At 36.4% G+C, this 19,418-nt stretch overlaps 1 protein-coding gene and 1 long non-coding RNA gene across 2 annotated transcripts in view; one reads left to right on the top strand and one right to left on the bottom strand.

The window, feature by feature from the left end:
* The window catches only part of LOC125912367 (uncharacterized), a 39,758-nt gene extending 26,730 nt beyond the window's left edge, over positions 1-13,028 (top strand). Inside the window, exon 3 of the long non-coding RNA XR_007454684.1 lies at positions 3,163-13,028. This is a non-coding gene — a long non-coding RNA (uncharacterized LOC125912367). The remainder of the gene's footprint in view (positions 1-3,162) is intronic.
* The window catches only part of PLPPR5 (phospholipid phosphatase related 5), a 123,337-nt gene that overhangs the window by 16,695 nt on the left and 87,224 nt on the right, over positions 1-19,418 (bottom strand). Inside the window, exon 5 of the mRNA XM_049616751.1 lies at positions 13,001-13,135. Within this exon, the coding sequence (XP_049472708.1) occupies positions 13,001-13,135 (135 nt within the window). The remainder of the gene's footprint in view (positions 1-13,000; positions 13,136-19,418) is intronic.

The raw sequence follows: 19,418 nt of genomic DNA, 5'->3' as shown, positions 1-19,418 counted from the left end.
ATGGGGTCATCAAGGCTACTTTTAGAAAACGTTTCCAGTGATCATTGTGGTTAGTATATGGATACTGTTACCCACTTTTGTCTTGCTTGCCCAGACTTTCACATTTTAAACAATATATACAAATTACTTGCTTCTTTAACAGAAACAACAAAAAATTATGGTTGTTTCAGAAGACTGTGAATGAGTTCATTATTTTCCCGGTTTTAGCAAAATAACATTTTACATTTTTCTGTACAAAAAACTTTCATAATGTCATGGCGCTCCTGCTCCATTTTGAAGGCCTCCATAAATATCTGTAGGACAGACCACCATACAGGAATGAATCTGAGAGAAGAGGGGAATGAATGGATGGGAGCAGTTCCCCATGTATAACTGTGTGTGTCCAGAATGATTTTTTGATCCATCATGTTTTAGTCTCTCCTTAACTGATGACTATAGGAATCATTTAATTTAAAAATGCAGTCATCAACTTTATATTCATTCACACAAATGAGATGAGGAAGCATGTTTATATTCAAAAGTAATTTACTGAAAAGATGCTTTTATAAAAGGCCATTTATATAACTGAAAAAAAATCTGGCTTTTATTCCTTGTGTAATATATTAGTATTTATTAATAGTCTGGAAAAAAATACTAAATATACGGAAGCACAAATAGGAAAAATTACAATGGCAAAGTAATAACAGAATATGCTAGTTTTTCTGACCTAAAATGTTGATGCTTGATGGAATGTCCATCCTCAATTGGCTTTTTTTTAAAGCAAATTAAACTTAACAAATGAGGACAGAGTACAGCATGCACTCATTTACTTCAAATATTTTTCATGAGTGCTCAAAGCTTAGATTGAGGAAGAAATGCCTAAAATATGAATATATTTAGTTTCACTAACTGTTCCAATATCTAATCACTAATAAAGTTGTTTTGACAAGGTCTTATGTAACATTTATACTACAGTTCAGCAGTTCTGTAAAACAAAGATTTGCATTATAGAAAAGCAACTAAATCCTAAATTAGATTGCCATAGTTCTTCATGCATAGCATTCTGAATCCTCGAAGGAATTTATCACAGAGAGCACGGTAATGTATAATCATATCCGTCTTGGCAAGAAGCCACAGGATTGTTTGGCTATTTGCTATGACACTAATAGATGCAACATTTTAAGCTATAATATTTTCTGCCACATGTGCTATGTATGACATAGACAATCTGTATAAACTTTTAAGTCCGTGAAATACACCTATAGGGGTTTCTTAGTCTGAGAAAAGATGAAAATCCAATTAAGGGAATCACTGTTGCACGGGGGAACTAATTTGTGTTAACCACCCACATGTGCCAAGAAGTTTATTTGTGATCTGTTAATTCCAACAGTTACCCTAAAAGGGAATCATTATTGTACCAATTGTTCAGGTAAGGAGGAGTAATTTGTTTTATCCCGCCTAGTTATTATGTGGCCACACCAGGCTTCAAACTCAAAATTTCCAGCTGTAGAAGCCTGGCTTCCCATCTGTCCCCCACTCCCACTCTGCCTAAAATTCAAGTCAGGTTCTCCTCGACCCTTGTGATTTTATTATCTGCAAAACAGTAAATGTAAAGGTCAATGCATATGCTTCTCTGGGTCATTGTGATTTCCCTTAGGGTTTTCCTATCCATATTATTTCCCTTTGCGATAGCCACAGGAATTAAACATGGTAATTTCTATCTGTAATAATATCCACTCATTATGACATTTCTAGATGTTTGGAACTGTCACCACTGCTAACCACTTCCGTTCAAGTGAAGCTTCTGTTAGAGTGTGCTTTTATAGTATGAATTTCTTGGGTAGTATAGGTTGGTGAAAAGCCCTTTACCTAAAAGGCAAAACTGTAATCTTGTAAATTACCCCTATAGTTATCTTCCCTTTTGTGTCATTGGCAAAAGGGAATTCCTTTTGATCCACTTGATTAGATCATATAATCTAAGAAAAAATAATGCCTAGGTTTAGATAGAAATAAAATTATTTTCTCAAAAAGCATCTTTTATACCAGGTTATATTCACTAAGTTAACTCTAGAAATTATCCCAAATTAGATATAAGTGATTATAGTGGCTTGTCTAACTGCCTTAATAAAACTATGTAGACATGAATTCTTAGATCTATTAGAAATATACCCTTTTCTATCAAATCCCATCTATCTTCATATTTATTTAAAAATGTTTTTGTTCTTTTGCTAAAGTATTCCTCTCCTTAGATTTTCTGTATAGCATCAGTTAAAATCAATAATGCATATGCACACATTATTATTTTCATGTGCTTACCTACGCAAATCTGAATGCCAGCATTTTGCTATGAGAAAAGCAGAGGGAAAGAGAGAGGTAAAAGACAAAAGGGCTCAGAGCTTTGCTACTATGATGAATGCAGCCTGACCCAGGAAGATCCTTGGAAGGAATGCCAATCTACTCTTTATTCATTCATTATAAATAAGAGAAATCTCTGAGGAGAAGACAGGCAAATGTCACAGATGAGAGGTCAGCATGTTTCTGGGGGTGACAGTAGGGGGACAGTTTTCTTAGTGACGCCTGGCTAGCAGTTAGCCCTTTTCCACTGTGAATCATTGGGATAGTTAGATAACCCGTGCTATAGACAATGCTTGTGTCCTCCCCAAATTCAATGGTGAAACCCAATGTGGTGGTAAGTGGAAGTGCGGTCTTTGGGGGTGATTAGGTCATGAGGGCGGGGCCCTCATGAATGGGATTAGTGCCCTTACAATAGGGACTCCTTCTGCCATATGGGACACTGGAAATGGGCCACTGAGTTCGCTGACATCTTGCTCTTGGAATTTCCAGCTACCACAACTTTGAGAAATAAATTTCTGTTGTTGATTAGTCCTTTGGTCTACGGCACTTTGTTATAGCAGCCTAAACAGACTAAAGGCAACTCCTCTGATCAGAATCAGCATCTGACTGAAAACAGACGTTGCCAAATGATGCCTGGTCAGTCAAAATGAGATGACATGGCTGTCCTGAGATCCAGTCTATGTCATCTTAATAATTTATCTGGATTTGTACAATAACCTCCCAGATTGGTTTTTGTTTTGCTCAGTGTTGCTCTTATTTAATTCATTCTCCATTCTAAACATGGCATTTCCTTTCTTAAATTCCTTAATGGCTCCCCATTGCTTACAGGGTGAGAACCAACTTCATAAGCATCCCATAAAAGACTCTTCATGAATTTTCATCACAAGTGACAGAACTTTGAAAAGATAACAAATCTTTAGCTAGACTCATCAAGAAAAAAAAAGGAGAGGACTCAAATAAAACCAGAAGTGAAAGAGATGTTATAACTGATACCACAAAAATAAAATGGATCATAAGTGACTCCTGCGAACAATTATACATCAATAAATAACAACCTAGAGGAAGTGGATAAATTCCTAGAAACACACAGTCTTCCAAGATTGAATCATGAAGAAACAGAAAATCTTACTAGTAAGAGATTAAACCAGTAATTAAAAACCTCCCCCGAAACAAAAGTCTAGGACTAGAAAGCTTCACTGGTGAATTCTACCAAACATTTTAAAAAGAATTAATACCAATTCTTCTCAAAGTCCAAAAAAACAGAAGAGCGAAGAACACTCAAACTTATTTCACAAGGCCAGCCTTACACTCTGATACCAAAATCAGAAAAGGATACTACAGGAAAAGAAAATTATAGCTCAATATCCCTGATGAATATAGATGCAAAAATCCTCAGTAAAATCTTCGCAAATTTAACAACACATTCAAAGGATAATTCAGTACAATCAAGTTGGATTTATTCCGGGGATGCAAGGATTGTTCAACATCCACAAATCAATGAATGTGACACACCACATTAATAAATTGAAAGATAAAAAATAATATCATCTCAATAGATATAGAAAAAGCATTTGGCAAAATTCAACATCCATTTATGATAAAAACTCTCAGCAAATAGGTATAGAGGGAATGTATCTCAATATAATAAAGTCCGGATGTGACAAGCCCACAGCTAACCTCTAACTCAATGGGAGAAGATATTTGCAAGTCATATATCAGATAAGAGGTTAATATCCAAAATATATAAACTCATACAACTCAACAGCAAAGACCACAAACAATCTGATTAAAAAATGGGCAGAAAATATGAATGTTATTTTTGCAAAGAATATATACAGATAGCCAACGGGTACATGAAAAGATGCTCGATATCACTAATTGTCTGGGAAAATCTAATTAACCATAAGAAACCATCACCTGACACATGTTAGAATGGCTATTATCAAAAAGACAAGAAATAACAAGTGTTGGCAAGGATGTTAAGAAAAGAGAACTCTTGTGCACTGCTTACGGGAATGTAAATTCTATGATGTTTCCTCAAAAAGTTAAAAATTGAACTATGGTATGATCCAGCAACTCCACTTCTGGGTACTTATCTGAAGGAAATGAAAACACTAACTTGAAAATATATATGCACTCCCATATTCACTGCAGCATTATTTACAAAGTAATCATTGATAGGTGAATGGATAAAGAAGATGTGGTGAGTTTATACACAACAGACTATTATTTAAACGTAAAGAAGAAAGAAATCTTGCCATTTTCAACAATATGGATGGACCTTGAGGGTACACTGTTAAGTAATAAGTTTACAGAAAAAGACAAATACCATATGATCTCTCTTATACATGGAGTCTAAAAAAAACAAAAACAAAAACAAAACTCATAGACACAGAGAACAGGTCAGTAATTACCAGAGGCAAGGGGTGGTGCATGGGCAAAATGGGTGAAGGGAGTCAAAAGCTACAAACTTCTAGTTATAAAATAAGTCATGGGAACAATGTGCAGCATTGTGACTATAAATAATGTCTTCATCATAAGAAAAAATATTAGTAACTCTATGGTGACAGATGTTAACTCATTGTTCATTTTGGGATATACACAAATATCAAATCATTATGTTGTACACCTGAATCTAATATAATGTTATAGGTCTATTATACCTCAATAAAAGAAGAAAAAGGGGAAAAAAGGAGAAAAAGGTGACAGAGAATACTTTTCCATATATTTATTTCCCATTTGTATTTGATCTCTAATAATTGCATATTTATAAACTTTGCCCATTTTTCAATTAGGATGTTTCATATATTACAGACATTAACCTTTTAACACATATGTTGCTGATACTTTACACTTTGTTACTGGCATTTTATAGGGTGTTTTTCATTACTTTTGATAACTTTTACTTTTAAAAATGCTTGAATCTATATTTTTCTAGGTAGCAATGTCAAGAACAAAAGATTGATGCTGAGTCCCTCCTTCATAAAAGCTGGAAATTATCATAATTTTACTTTTGTTGACATCTAGGATTTCTGTCTCATCTTGTCATTGTTATATTATTTTCTTTTTAAATATATTTTCTGTTTAAAAATTATAATTTTCTCTATGTTACTATATTTACTATAGTCAATTCTAATTAATTATGTAAATGGTTTCCATTCTTTTTGCCCATTCACTCCTATAATGACTTTTCTAACTTGAGAGCTCTAGATATTGGTGTGCTGCTCAGTTAACTGGTAAAAAATCTTCTGGTAACTTTTCATGAGTAATATAATTTCTGAATTCTTACATATCTGATATTTTATGGTTGTCTTAATACTTAAATGACCTTTTGGGTAGGAATAGAATTCTTTTTTAAAAATTTTTCTTATGTTTTACTTATTTTTGAGACAGAGGCAGAGCATGATGGAGGAAGGGGCAGAGAGAGAGGGAGACACAGAATCTGAAGCAGGTTCCAGGCTCTGAGCTGTAAGCACAGAGCCTGACATGGGGCTCGAACCCACGAACTATGAGATCATGACTCGAGCCAAAGTTGGATGCTTAACTGACTGAGCCACCCAGGCACTCCTGGGTGGGAACAGAATTCTGACATCACAAACTTTTTCTTTGAAAACTCCGAAAACACTACTCCTACTCCTTTCTATTCTGGCATCTACTATTATAGAGAGAGAAGTCTGAGCCCAGTGTGCTGTCAGACTTTGGTAGGTAACCAACTTTTTCTGCCTTGGTGTGTGTGTGTTAGTTTTCACTAGGTATACTATATTAAAACCTCAAGAGCTCAGTGGCTTCAACAACAAATATGTATTTCTCCCTCATACCACATGTTGGTGGGCAGGTTCTATAGATCTGCTCCAGGTTGCTGGCTGGGTACCCTTCTGCTTCCCTTGTCTTCCCGTTTTAGGATCCAGGCTAAAGGAACAGCCCCTATCAGGAAAATGAACTTTTCCTGGAAAGAGGCCCAGAAGCAACAAAGTTGACAAAACTCTTGATGTCTCTACAGGTTTCTGACTAATGGGGTATAAATCAGGTTCATTCAGATGTTATTGACCAAATCCTAGATAATTGGAGCAGGAAGGATACTCTGCCTAAGGAAGGGGATAGTTAATAATTGGGAATAATAATAACATCTCCCACATAATTTATAGGACTCTTTCTTCAGTAATAAAATACAAAAATTTCACTGAGAAATACAATCTAAGTTTTAGTATATATTTTAATTTTACCTTGTATCTAGTTAACTCTTCTAGAGTGAAGGTATTTATTTGAAGGAAAAGTCTCCTTGATATATATCTCTGAATATTGCTATACTTCTATTTGTCCTTTTCTTCTGGAACTACAATGATTCATGTTAGATTTCTGTAGCATGTCTTCTGTATCTGTTATCTTTTCTCTGGTCAATTTTATATTCTTGTTCTTTTACTACATATGCTGAAACCTGTCCTTAATATACTGATAAGTCTTTCTCCAGTGTGGATTTTGTTCTTTATGGTTTCTACTATTGGTTTCCATTCTGTCATAATGTTCTTTGTTTTCTTACATTAGTTTCCTAATTGTGCCATTGTGTCACCTACCTTTCATCTCTCATTTCACATATTTTCTTTAATTTCCTTGACAGTGGAAAGAAAATACTATTAATAATGAATTTAAATTTTTTGTAATTAATTTTTTTCAAAAACATATTCTAACTCGTAAAATGTGTCTATCTTTCTCATCTATGTCATGATATCATATAAAGGATTTAAGTAATTGTCCTGATTATTTACACTGGAAGACCAATAGATTTAGCTATCCCCAGATTGTTCCACAAATAGTCAAGGAATCCTTACCTTAGATCTTGAGCTGAAAAGATGGAGGGTGTAGTTTTATAATAGAATTTTGGTGATTTGATGAGTGAAATGGTAGAAAAAGTTGAGACTATAGGATTATCACTTTATTCCTATACAGTTTCATTCTCATGGTTGTTGGACCATCAGAACTATTGCTAGTCACTTCAGTCTAACCTCTACTCTAAGTAGATGGTGAAGTATTGGAGCTAGCTTTTTGTTTTTTTTAAATAAAGACAACTCTCCCCCCTATTTATAGCACCCGTTCAGTTGAGGAAAAGTACTCCTTCATTTGCCATGAATCAATATTAATGAGAAGCTTGACCAGAGGGACAGCTTCTTGCCTGAAGACTTTCTTTTGTTGTGTATTTGCCTATTTGCTCATCCAGTCTCAAAATGGTGTTGGTTCAAGGTGCTGAATTATGCTTTAAATAGAATAGACTCCTCCTTCTCTCAGAGATTGCTCTTATCTCTCATCTTTACTCTTTGAAATTTTGGGGTATTACTGGGATTCTATAGGATTTTAGCCAATTCTGCAATATTGAGCTTCTCTATTGACAAAGAAACATTTTAATTGCCCTTTGGTGACATCCTTCAAACTGGATCGATTTATACGATATTTAGTAGAAATGACTAAAATTTTACTCTATCTAGTTTTTCCTAGTAACACAGCTATTAAGATGTTAATTCTTTGCTCTTGCTAAAATAAGGAACTAAAGATAATGAATATGTAAATGTTTCCATCTCCACTTCCTAGAAGGAGAGTCAGACTTTTGGTTCTTGGACTCCCAAGAGTAATTAAGAACATCTTCATGTATTTGGAGACATCCTGAAGCCAGCACCACTGAGGCTTTTGTTTGAGATGCATGGGCCCTCAAAGGAAGGAGCCAGAAAAGGATGAGTCTGAAAGGAAAGGGTGGTGCAACCTATGAACAAAGTTGGTTTTCTGGGGCCTTGGTGGGGTGTGAATTTGTGGATCCCATAAATAAAAGGCATATGCACAGGGCTTGTGTGCGGTTTCTCAGGACATACAGTATCTGAAATGGGGATGGCTGGCTGCAGGTGTGCCAAAGGAAGCGGGACCCTGGGCATGAGGGCACAAAGGCATCTGAGCCACACCAAGGCCTCCATGCCCAATTCAGCAGATAAAAATAAACCAAACACTTTAAAAAGGATCGTGTGAGTCATGAGGAAGGAGCATAGGATTTAAATTGCTCTGAGGGAATCTTTCCAAGGGACTTTGGTAAATCTGAACACAGTGGTAGTCAATCTGAGGAAGCATGACCAGAACCTCCTTAGAGCAGCTTAAGAAAACTGGATAATTTTTAAAAGTTGTAATTGCTTTTGTTACACAATTATTCATTACAGAAAGAAAAAGAGAAAACAAATGAAAAAGGAAAGGAAGGAAGGGAGAAAGGGAAGGAGGGAGGGAGGCAGGAAGGACGGGAAGGAAGGAAGGCAAAGAAAGAAGAAATCAGATCCACTCTCTCAGTTGCCTCCTTAGGTTTAAGCATTGCTCTCAGGTTGGTAACTAGTCTCTCTCTTTTTCTCTCTCTCTCATCTATGTGCTCTTTTCTAGAAATAAATGATCCTACTAGAAAGAAATTATCTTGTGTGGTAATTTGCATAACTGGCTTCATTATACACACACACACATTTTATAACACACATTTTATATATATCAACTTAAAAAATAAATTTTACAATATGTATCAAAACTTTCCACATCTTGATTTACCTTATCCATTTCAACTGCTAAATGGTAATAATAATTATCACTGGCAATGGTTAAGGGCTTTACAGGTTCCAGACACTGTTCTCAGTACTTTACTATAAGCTTGCTCAATTCTCACAATGACCATTCGAGGAATGAGAACACTGAATCACAGAGTATTTGAATAAGCTGCCCAAGGTCAAAATTGTCCCAAATTCCCAGCTAGTCTACCTCCAGAACCTGTGAGCTGAAACACCGCATTATAATGCACCAGATTCCATTGTAGGATGTACCAACATTGATTTAATCATTCACGGCTGATACACAGTTAGACTTTTATGATTTGCTATTATAAACAGCGGTAATGAAGTTATTGGCAACTTAAAAATCTACTGGACTATGAGATATGATGGGCCAGCTTCCATAGATGATTAATTCTTTTCATAAAACCAAAGGTAATGAATGTTCAGATTTACTTAGCTTTCAGAAAAATCATGACTTTTCTCATAAACTGTGGTAATTAACTATATGACAAACTCCCTATAATTAAGGGATAAATCGCTGGCATAAAAATAAAGAATGCTGGCATGCTGTAATTACTCTGTAGCTTACAGTTTATCAAACATGTACTTTGAACATAAGAGGTTATATAAGTACACAACTTCTAAAGGAAAGAAACCCTTTGCCTTCCCCGCACAAAATGACAAGCAGAAAACGACAGCTTGGCGTAACAGTGCTTAAACGACTGGCGTGCCTGCAGTTGGAACTTTAATACTGGACTCCCTTTCTCTCCTCAGAGGGCCAGCTTTAAGAACCTAATGCCACCCTCCAACTATCAATTCCTAAGATCAAACTATTGGGAAGAATTTTGCATTCACTTGTTTCCCATCGTGAGCTATGATGAAAAGCAATATATTTACTCCAAGTACTCCTTATCATAAAAGAAAGAGAAACATTGTGGGCTTCCTTAAGTGATGGCCTTCCTCCCTTTCCAGCTAATGAGCACAAATACATGTCGTCTTAGCAGCAGAGCTCCACAGGGAAGCCTGAGATGTGTCCCCAGCACCTTGATTCATGGTCTTCCTGTGTGTGATCTGTGTGTCGCAGGAGTAGACCCTGCCCTGTGCACACAGCATTCTGCCTGCAAACGGGGAATAGAGTGGGAAGCAGAGTCGGAGCTCAGCAAGGCATGTGACAGTGCACTTCGGTGGGCAAAGGGGAGAACCGAATCAGATTCAAATCATCTTTGTTCCCTAACTACCACCAAGGTAAAAACAGAGCACGTGAGTTTGTCATAAACAAACAAAAACTGAATGAAAGAAGTTAATAAACACGGATATCTTGAAATCCATAGATTCTAGTAGAATATTTTTGCTTTCATATTTTAAAAATCACTATAAATGAAAATCAATTTGCATAAATTCAACAACAGGAATTATATATATATACATATGTATATAATATACACTGTATATATAGAAGGATGTAATGGTGTATCAGAATATTTGGCAATGCTAGAAGGCCACTAAAGAATCCTGATACAAATAAATATGTTAAACAGAAGATAGTAATTAATGTTCAAGTTAACTTCCGAGGTATATAAAATGAACACTAATTGCTACCCAGACCATTGTCTTCCAAATATGTCTAATATTTCTTCCTAAATTCTGCTGCTTTCTATCTTTATTTCTTGAGCTAAAAAAGATCTAATTTTGTACAATACCTGTATCTTGAAATGTCACACTGTATAGATTTGTTGCTCATCAATGATGTGGACTTTTACAAACTGCTTAACTAGTTGGGAGTTCAGTTTCCGTAACTCTACAATGGAGACATTTATTGTCATATGGCATCAGCTAAGCCACTGTGCCAAAGAGATGAAGGCAATCCAATGGTTCAGAAAGGAAAGAAGTTTATTTCTTTTTCAGAACCACCTAGAGGGTGTATGTGGACTGTTTCATGAGCTCAGCCAGGAACCTACACTGTCAAAATGCATCGGTCATTTAAAAAAGTTAAAGATTACTTCCAGTCACTACCTTTTCCACTTGATGAGAAGAGGGAGAAGAGACAGAGACAAGAATCTTCAAGTGACGAACCAGAGGTTGTGCTTACCACTTCTGCTTACATTCCATTGTTCTAAACTTAGCTGCACGGTCACGTCTGACTGCAATGGTAGCTGGGAAATACAGACTATGGCTGGGCAGTGGTGGATGTAGCTAAAATTGGATTGGGGAATTCAGTTACTAAAAGAAAGAAGGGGAGAAGGTCTTCTTTGGACTATTAGCATTTGCCACTATAATGACACCCAGCTTTAAAATTGTTGTAAGGTTTGACAATAAATTTCATATATTAAAAAAAAAAATTTATCAAAAAAAATAAAAAAATAAAATTGTTGTAAGGAATGAAGTTGTATTTGCAGAGCATAGGAGTATATTTGTTGAATTTACATAAGCAATCTGCATCATAGTACCTGACACATGATGAATGATAATTAAACCGTAATTATTATTATTATTATTATTATTATAATGATGATCTAGAACCTCTATCCTCACTGTGATGCTTGAATTCCCTCCATAGTACAATGGACAAGTGATTATTTAACTGTTCTTGGATCCTTATCATAAAAGGAAATTTCGTTGCTCTTAAGGAAGCCATTCCATTTTTAGAAAGTTTTTCCTTCTTTCTTGACATTATTTGTCTTCTTACACTTTCTTTTCTTTCAACCTAATTGTGACCTCTGAGGCCCCAGCAGAACAAATCACATCCCTCTGCCATACGGTAGTCCTTCAGATATATATGGAAAGTTACTGCGTCTTCCATGAGTTCTCTTTTTCTCTAATCATGTTCTGTTCCTTCCACAGGCTTTCATAATCCATGACTTTGAGTCCACGCACCACCATCTTGGGCACATTCATTTGCTCATTTAACAAATATTTGAGTACCGACTACTCTATTTTATGATGCCCACCTTAAAACTATGCCACCAAGGGAAGTATTCAGTATTCCAAGTTAGTCTGAGCACAGCAAACTATTAATGCTCTCATTCAGGATATTATCTTCCCTAAATGGAACGTAAGATCGTATAACTTGGCAGCAATAACATGCGGTTGACACATGCTGAATGGTAACCTACAATACCCTCTGAGCCTGTTTTTGTTTGTGCAGCTAACCTAGATGTACCCTACCCTACATGAACTTCTTTTTAAATCCAAATACAAAACATGTGCTTTATTTCTAGTTGTTAATTGCATCTAGTCTCTCTTTTATTCTCTCAACTGATGTATTAATTATCCCTCGCTGATTGACACCATCGAAGCTCCTGATTAGCATGTAATTGATCTCTTCATCTAATGTATTGATCAAAATGTGGAGATGGACAGGGATGAGGATACTTTTAGTAACCCTTGGAGCAATCTTTTAACCAATTACAAATGTACATAACTGCATCCTCATTTAAGAAATATTACCCTCTCTAGTTCACAAGATTAGTCTCAAGAAAAAGTCTCAAGAAAAATTTTTGTTAACTATTTGGCTTCTGTGTTCATTGTCATGTCTAATGAAGCCTTGACGTGCCATTCAAAGAGCAGCCTGGTCTGGCTCCATCCTTCCCAATCTTTCCTTCAGTACCTCCCTGATTAGGAAGGTCCTGATCGGTGTTTTCCTGTCATTAGACCTTACTATAATGAGACCAGACCTTTCTATAATGAGATTCAACGAAATTCATTGAGCACTGTTACGTCCTAGGCATTATACTAAGAAGTTTCTCACATAAATAGAGCCTGGAAAGAATGAAATATATTAAAAAATACATGTATTCTCAAATAAAAATATCTTGTAATTTCCCCCTGTATGAGACCATTGCACAATGTTCCTTATCTCAAAGTTATGGCAAAGTACAGAACATATTCCATGTATACTCAGCTCTTAGCATGTGGTATTCAAAGAAATATTTTCAATGTGATATGCATTCTTCTAAGATGATGTCTTCAGTGACTAAACTCTTGCTAAATACCACATTAGACTCTAAATTTGTTTCAGTAAATCAAAAATGTGCAGGAACTTGCAGGAATGATTATTCATTTGCTCTAGATAACAATCACATTTGAGAATTTAAATTATGAATCACCTGTACAGATGTTACCTTTTCCAAAGGACTTTCTACGCGAGGAATGCTGATCATTGGCATCTGTGCCAGGTTATCCATGTGGAGATGTTCATTTTCTGGTTGTCTTCCTTTGAAATTATTTACCACACACACAACCTAAAATTTCAGGAAAAAAATACAGTTGAAACAAAGCCACACTCCTGGTGACTATGACCCTTTTGAGTAGCTTAATATATCTAATCATAGTAATAAAGTATTAAAATTACTTAAATATTACATATATAACTTTACATCCATATTTATCTTGCATAAATTTTAATAGTTATTACAGTGAAAATGTGTTCAAGAAAATTTCAAAATTAATGTGCAGCTCAGTTAATAATGACAATTTTATTATTCCAAAATTTTCATTAAATTAGGTTATAGTCAATGCTCAAATCAATCCATAAATAACATCATAGCCTTATAAAAATTCATAGCAAGCTAACCTTTCCTAATGTGGCTAACCTACAACGTAATTTAAATGCTAATTACTTCCAATGCTTCAAGATCATTACATTCATAATAAACCTTTTACAATTGGCACTTTCTAATTTAGTAGCATCCCTTTAATTAACCTAGTTTATTGTCTATTATTGTATCCCATGTATACTTGGCATTTTAACAATAGCTTACTGGGGCTACCAGTGAAATAGAAGACCTTTTACATAAAGGAAATTGACCCTAGTTTCAACTGATTATACCAGACAGGTGACAGCATTTGAACTAAATCAGAGGTTCTCATACTCCAGTGTACATAAAAATAAAGTCCCAGCACTGTTAAAAATGCACATGCCTAAGCCTTCCTCTAAAGATTCCAATTTTGTAGATGAAGAAGGGGGCCTAGGAGTTGCCACTTTTTGAAATATATTCTAAAATCTTCTGATGCAGATGAATCATACTTTAAGAAATAGTGAATAAAACAACAAAGGAAAGTTTCTTGCTATTATTTGCTTATATTATGTAGTGGGTAAAATATTCTTCAGCCTTTTTTTCTGGGTTTTATAGTCTATTATCAAAATAAAAGACAGAATTTACTTGCAGTTATCACCTAACATGCATTTTTTAAAAAATATTTATTTATTTTTAGAGAGAGCGAACACAAGCAGGGGAGGAGCAGAGAGAAAGGGAGAGAGAGAGACTCCCAAGCAGGCTCTGTGCTATCAGCCAAGAACTGTGAGATCAAATACCTGAGCTGAAATCAAGAGTCAAATGCTTAACCAACTGAGACACCCAGGCACCCCCTAATATTAATTTTTTTTAAAAATAAATGCTTACTATATAATTACATATTTACATTGTATATTTTCACAAATGCTCCATTGGAAAGCCTTTTCCTTAGTAGGGCTCATTACTGAATAATTTCAAAGGCCAATTCGACCTTGGTTATTCTCCAGGTTTTAAATAAAATTTACAAATCTACAAAATAATAACAACATACTATGAGACTTTATCTTACAAAAAAATTATTTCCTTAGTTGTGGTATATTTATTACCCTTCCATTTCCATGGATAATTACACATCAGAAACACAGATCAAAGCCTGATAATCTGATATATCAACTTTATCATGCCATCAAGATCTTTAAAGTAAGGAATGGTACAGGCTTGGAGATAGGTACTTGATAAACCCAGTATCAAATGATGACCCTACAAAAAACTAATAGTGATTGTTCTAGAGGAAGGGTCAGAAAATTTGGGCTGCAAGGGGCACACAGTACATGTTTTTTTAAAATGTTTATTTACTTTTGAGAGAGACAGAGCCTGAGCAGAGGAGGGACAGAGAGAGAAGAAGACAAAGAATCTGAAGCAGGCTCCAGGTTCTGAGCTGTCAGCAAAGAGCCCGACATGGGGCTGGAACCCAGGAGCTGAGCTGTGAGATCATGACCTGAGCTGAAGCAGGAAGCTCAACTGACTGAGGCAACCCAGGGGCCTTTCTCCTTCCCCTTCCCCCCACTCCCCTCCGCTCTCCTCCCCTTCTCTTTTCTTTTCTTTTTCTACATAGTACATATTTTTGGCTTTGCTGGCATGATCTCTGCAGCAACTTCTCCACTCTACTGTTTTGGTGTGAAAACAGCCATTGGCAATTCATAATCGAGCAGGCATGTCAGTGTTCCACTATAACTTAAAAAAAAATAGATAGCAGGCCAAGTTTTACCTAAGGGCTGTAGTTTGCCAATTGACCACTGCCTAGAGTACAAAGGATATAATCAAGAAGTTTCACCAATAACAACATAACAAGCAAGCAGTTTCACACTAACTTCATGAAATATATACACACATTTCCCTTTTCATTAATGTTCTAAATTAATGAAAAATTGGGCAGATGAAAAAAAAAAACTGATACAAATTCTTGTGAAGTGAAATTTGTTGAAATAACTATATTTTAGATATATGGATATATGGAAGATATACAGAAGTCATGAGATGAAGAAAAGTTGATCTAGAGTTAGTATGGGCTTCTGAAATGAGTGTCACTGCTTTTTCTGTGATTTAGGTTTGGTAAACTCTTTGAAAGGTTTTATCAGTTATCTCTTTGCCTTAATTGAGGGTTAGGACAACACCACTGAAGCAGCTGAGAATTCATATGCGAACTATTTAAACACATAGTAGATATTCATTAAATAGTATCTATTAGCATAATAATTATTCTTCATTACTGTTATTATTTAAATTATAAGGCAGGAAATTGCCAAATCTTCCTTGGAATCATATTCAAATATTTAACAAGTCTTGCTTGCTAACATTCACAAGTATGGAACTGATTTCCTATTAGAAAAATGCTCATAGGTAAAAGCTCGTAGGTAAAAGAAATTTGGTTTTTAATCCCAAGTCTATATGTTCTTGGACAGTCTCTGGGTCTGAGTTTTCTCAAATTGTAAGTGAAAAGATTGCAATATCTTAGCAAGTTAGTCCATTCTTTTGGTTGTCAAAGGTATGAAACATTCAGCAAATGTTCAAAATGAAACCCAAGATCTGCCCGCCTTTCTTTCTTTCTTTCTTTCTTTCTTTCTTTCTTTCTTTCTTTCTTTCCTTCTTTCTTTCTTTCGAGAGAGACAGAAACAGTGGGGGTGGAGAGAGAGGGAGAGAGAGAATCCCAAGCAGGCTCTGCGCTGCCCGCACTGAGCCCGATGTGGGGCTTGAACTCACAAAACCGCGAGATCACAACCTGAGCTGAAATCGAGAGTCAGACACTTAACCATATTCTTACCCTACCCTAAAGCTTGATTTTTTTCTGGATCTTTTCAGGAAAACCACCCCCACATGTCTACTTCCTTAACTGCACAAGGCTGAAAACTTAGATTTACCCTTTACAGGTCCTACACACAACCCTTTACTCAATTTCCTCAATTTTCCTTCCTAAAAATTCTGATTTCTTGTATCTGCTTTGTTCTACCTCCATCACCAACTCCAAAAACTAAGCAATCACCACCACTTTCCTGGATTCCAGCATAGCTTTCTAAAGTCTCCCTAAATCCAATCTTGGCTCCCTCCAATCCATTTTTAGAGTGGCATAAGAATGCTCTTTCCAAAATGCAAATTGGATCATGTCACCCTCCTTAAAACCATTGTGGCTGGCCCCCCATTTCTCTTAGAGTGTAAATAAACCCTGCCCACCTTGCAGCCTTCCTTTGTTGCACTTCCCAAACACCTTCTGTTCCCTTTAACTGCATTTTGGTTGGAATACTCATCTCCACACTCTTTAGGCACCGTATCCTACTCATCTGTGGTATCTCATCTCAGTATCACTTCTTCACTAGTTTTCTCTGACCCCAGGTTGTTTTTGTCTGTTTGATCACATCAATCTCTGATGCTTTTCATCAAAGCACCTATTCCTAATGAAATTATACAGCTGTTAGCATATAACACATTGGTTGACATGGATCTCTTCTAAGGTGGTAAGCTCTATGAAAGCAGAGATGCTGTCTCTCTTTTTTTGCTCACCATTGTATTCCCAGTGCCACAGTGAATGAATAGACTAATGAATGAGCAAGTGTCTAGGCCAAAAATTCTCACATTTTCTGATATTCCTATATAATTTAAAGTGACATTCCCCTGAAGCATTTTATTTTTACATTAGTGGCTTCTATAATTCTACCCTGTTCTACAAAAATGACACTAATAAGTCACCACTACACATATAGTTTTGTTTTCTTTTTCCGGTAGTTTTAATAAATTAATCTGATCCATTTGTGGTCATTTTCCCTCTTCCCTTGTGGCAAGTAAAACATTTATTGCATGGGGTGAAGTGCATGGTCTCCGGGGGTCAAATAGGGCTGAGCCTTAATCCTGGGCTCTCTGATTTAGTCACTCTGTGAGCCTGGGCAAGCAACTCAATAAAACTAGACTTCTTCTTCTACCTGAAAAATGGGGACAACAATACTCACATCTCAATGTGCTGTTGTGAGGAATAATTGAATTAATATAATAAAGACTACTCAAATAACTCTTATTGTTATTACTACATTACACATAGTTCTATGGCTCAGTAACTTGAACTACATGACTTGATGCAATCCCTCGTTTTTGAAAGCACTCTGAAGCATACATTTGTATAAAAGAATATTAACCAATCTACAATTTTTGTTCAGCTAGTATTTGTTTTGTATTTTCTTAAGCATAGGGATTCTATTCTTTAACTTTAAAGAAAATGCACACGGGAAGAGAGTGATAAGCAGGACAGATTATTATTCCTTGTTAAAATGTAACAGGCCAGATTTTGAGTACAGTGGAAATTCAGGAAAAATGGGAGAACTGGGTAGTCAGGGACACTTTCTGGGCAAGTTGGCCCTTGTTTAAGAAAAATCTCAAGTGCAAAAAGGATTTGAATAGTCATCAAAGGTGAGGACCAAGGCACCTGGGTGTCTCAGTTGGTTGAGCATATGACTTCAGCCCAGGTCATGATTTCACAGCTCATGATCCCACAGTTCTCCCACATTGGGCTCCCTGATGTCAGCACAGAGCCCACTTCGGATCCTCTGCTTCCCTCTCTCTCTGCCCCTCTCCCGCTCAAGCTCTCTCTCTCTCTCAAAAATAAATCAAACCTTTAAAGAAAAAAAAGGTGAGGGCTATGATAACCAGCATCTTTTTCTCTGCACCACACGCTTCACTGCACTTCTGACATATGGGATTTCACTTAACCCTCAAAAGAGATGTGGGAGATAATAAAACAGTTCCCCATTCATTTATTCATCCATCAAATATTTCCTGAGAAACCCCTATATACCAGACCCTGTACTGGCTACTGGAAATACACAGAGAAGAAAATAAATAAATGCCTTCTTCATGCACAGCTTACATTCTAGTAAGCTTGACAGCAAAAAACCCACAAAAACAAAAATACTGTATAGGGTATATAAAAGTTGGAACATGCTATGGAGAAAAGTGAATAGGGAATGAGGAAGGGATTCCTTGGGGAGGGAAAGACATTTTAAATACAGTTCAGGGAGACCCCACTATGTTAGAAAAAATGAGGAGCTAAAGTGTGACCTGTTCAAGGTCACACACATAGCAGGTGGCAAAAGCAGGATTCAAACCTAGGTTCACATGACTCCCAGAACTCTGTTTTGCTCTCCAAAATATACAGAGGAGGGGCACCAGGTTTGTTCAGTTGGTTAAGTGTCCAACTTTGGCCATGGGCATGATCTCATGGTTTGTGAGTTGGAGCCCCACATGAGGCTCTCTGCTGACAGTGTGGAGCCTCCTTAGGATTCTCTCTCTCTCTCTCTCTCTCTCTCTCTCTCTCTCCCCCCCCACTCACTTTCTCTCTCTCTCAAAATAAATAATAAATGAACTTTAAAAAAATAAAATTGATACAGAGGAATGGGCATTCTTGCTGAGGCAAACACAGACTTGACAGAACCTTCTGTGATGCAAAGAAAACTGAGTGGATATGAAGGAGGGAAAATAAACTTGGCTGGGAAGAGCACAGCAGGAATGTTTTGTTTTGTTTTGTTTTGTTTTTTGTCTTGTTACTAGCAACAGATTATGTTCTAATAAGGAGAGAAGCAGAATGGGAGGTATTTGGAGGGGAGTCTGAAGTGAGGCAGCTAGGAACCGAGAGACAGAGGAGGGGTAAAGTGCTGATCTTGAAAATTGAGAGGTTATGGTCAGAATGGCCAAGAAATAAGATGTGGAGGAGGTATTTTGTAAGAAATAAACTGAAACCAGATGAATCACCGGGCGTGGGGAATGAACGAGAAGAATGAGTCAAGGCAGATGCTAGACATTGGGTCTGGGTGACTGGGGGATGTGGATGCTTTTAACTGAAACACAGAGGCTTGGAGTACGTTAGTGTTCGTTTATTCTGGAATACTTTCAGAGTTCTGCACACACTGCAAGAAAACTGGAGACACCCCAGGACATTGAAGGCCAGAGCTGTAGATGCTGCTCAGAATAA

Source organism: Panthera uncia (assembly GCF_023721935.1).
Source record: "Panthera uncia isolate 11264 chromosome C1 unlocalized genomic scaffold, Puncia_PCG_1.0 HiC_scaffold_4, whole genome shotgun sequence".
Lineage (NCBI taxonomy): Eukaryota > Metazoa > Chordata > Mammalia > Carnivora > Felidae > Panthera > Panthera uncia.
Note: the sequence above shows the minus strand (reverse complement) of the source record. Positions and strands in the feature narration are given on the sequence as shown.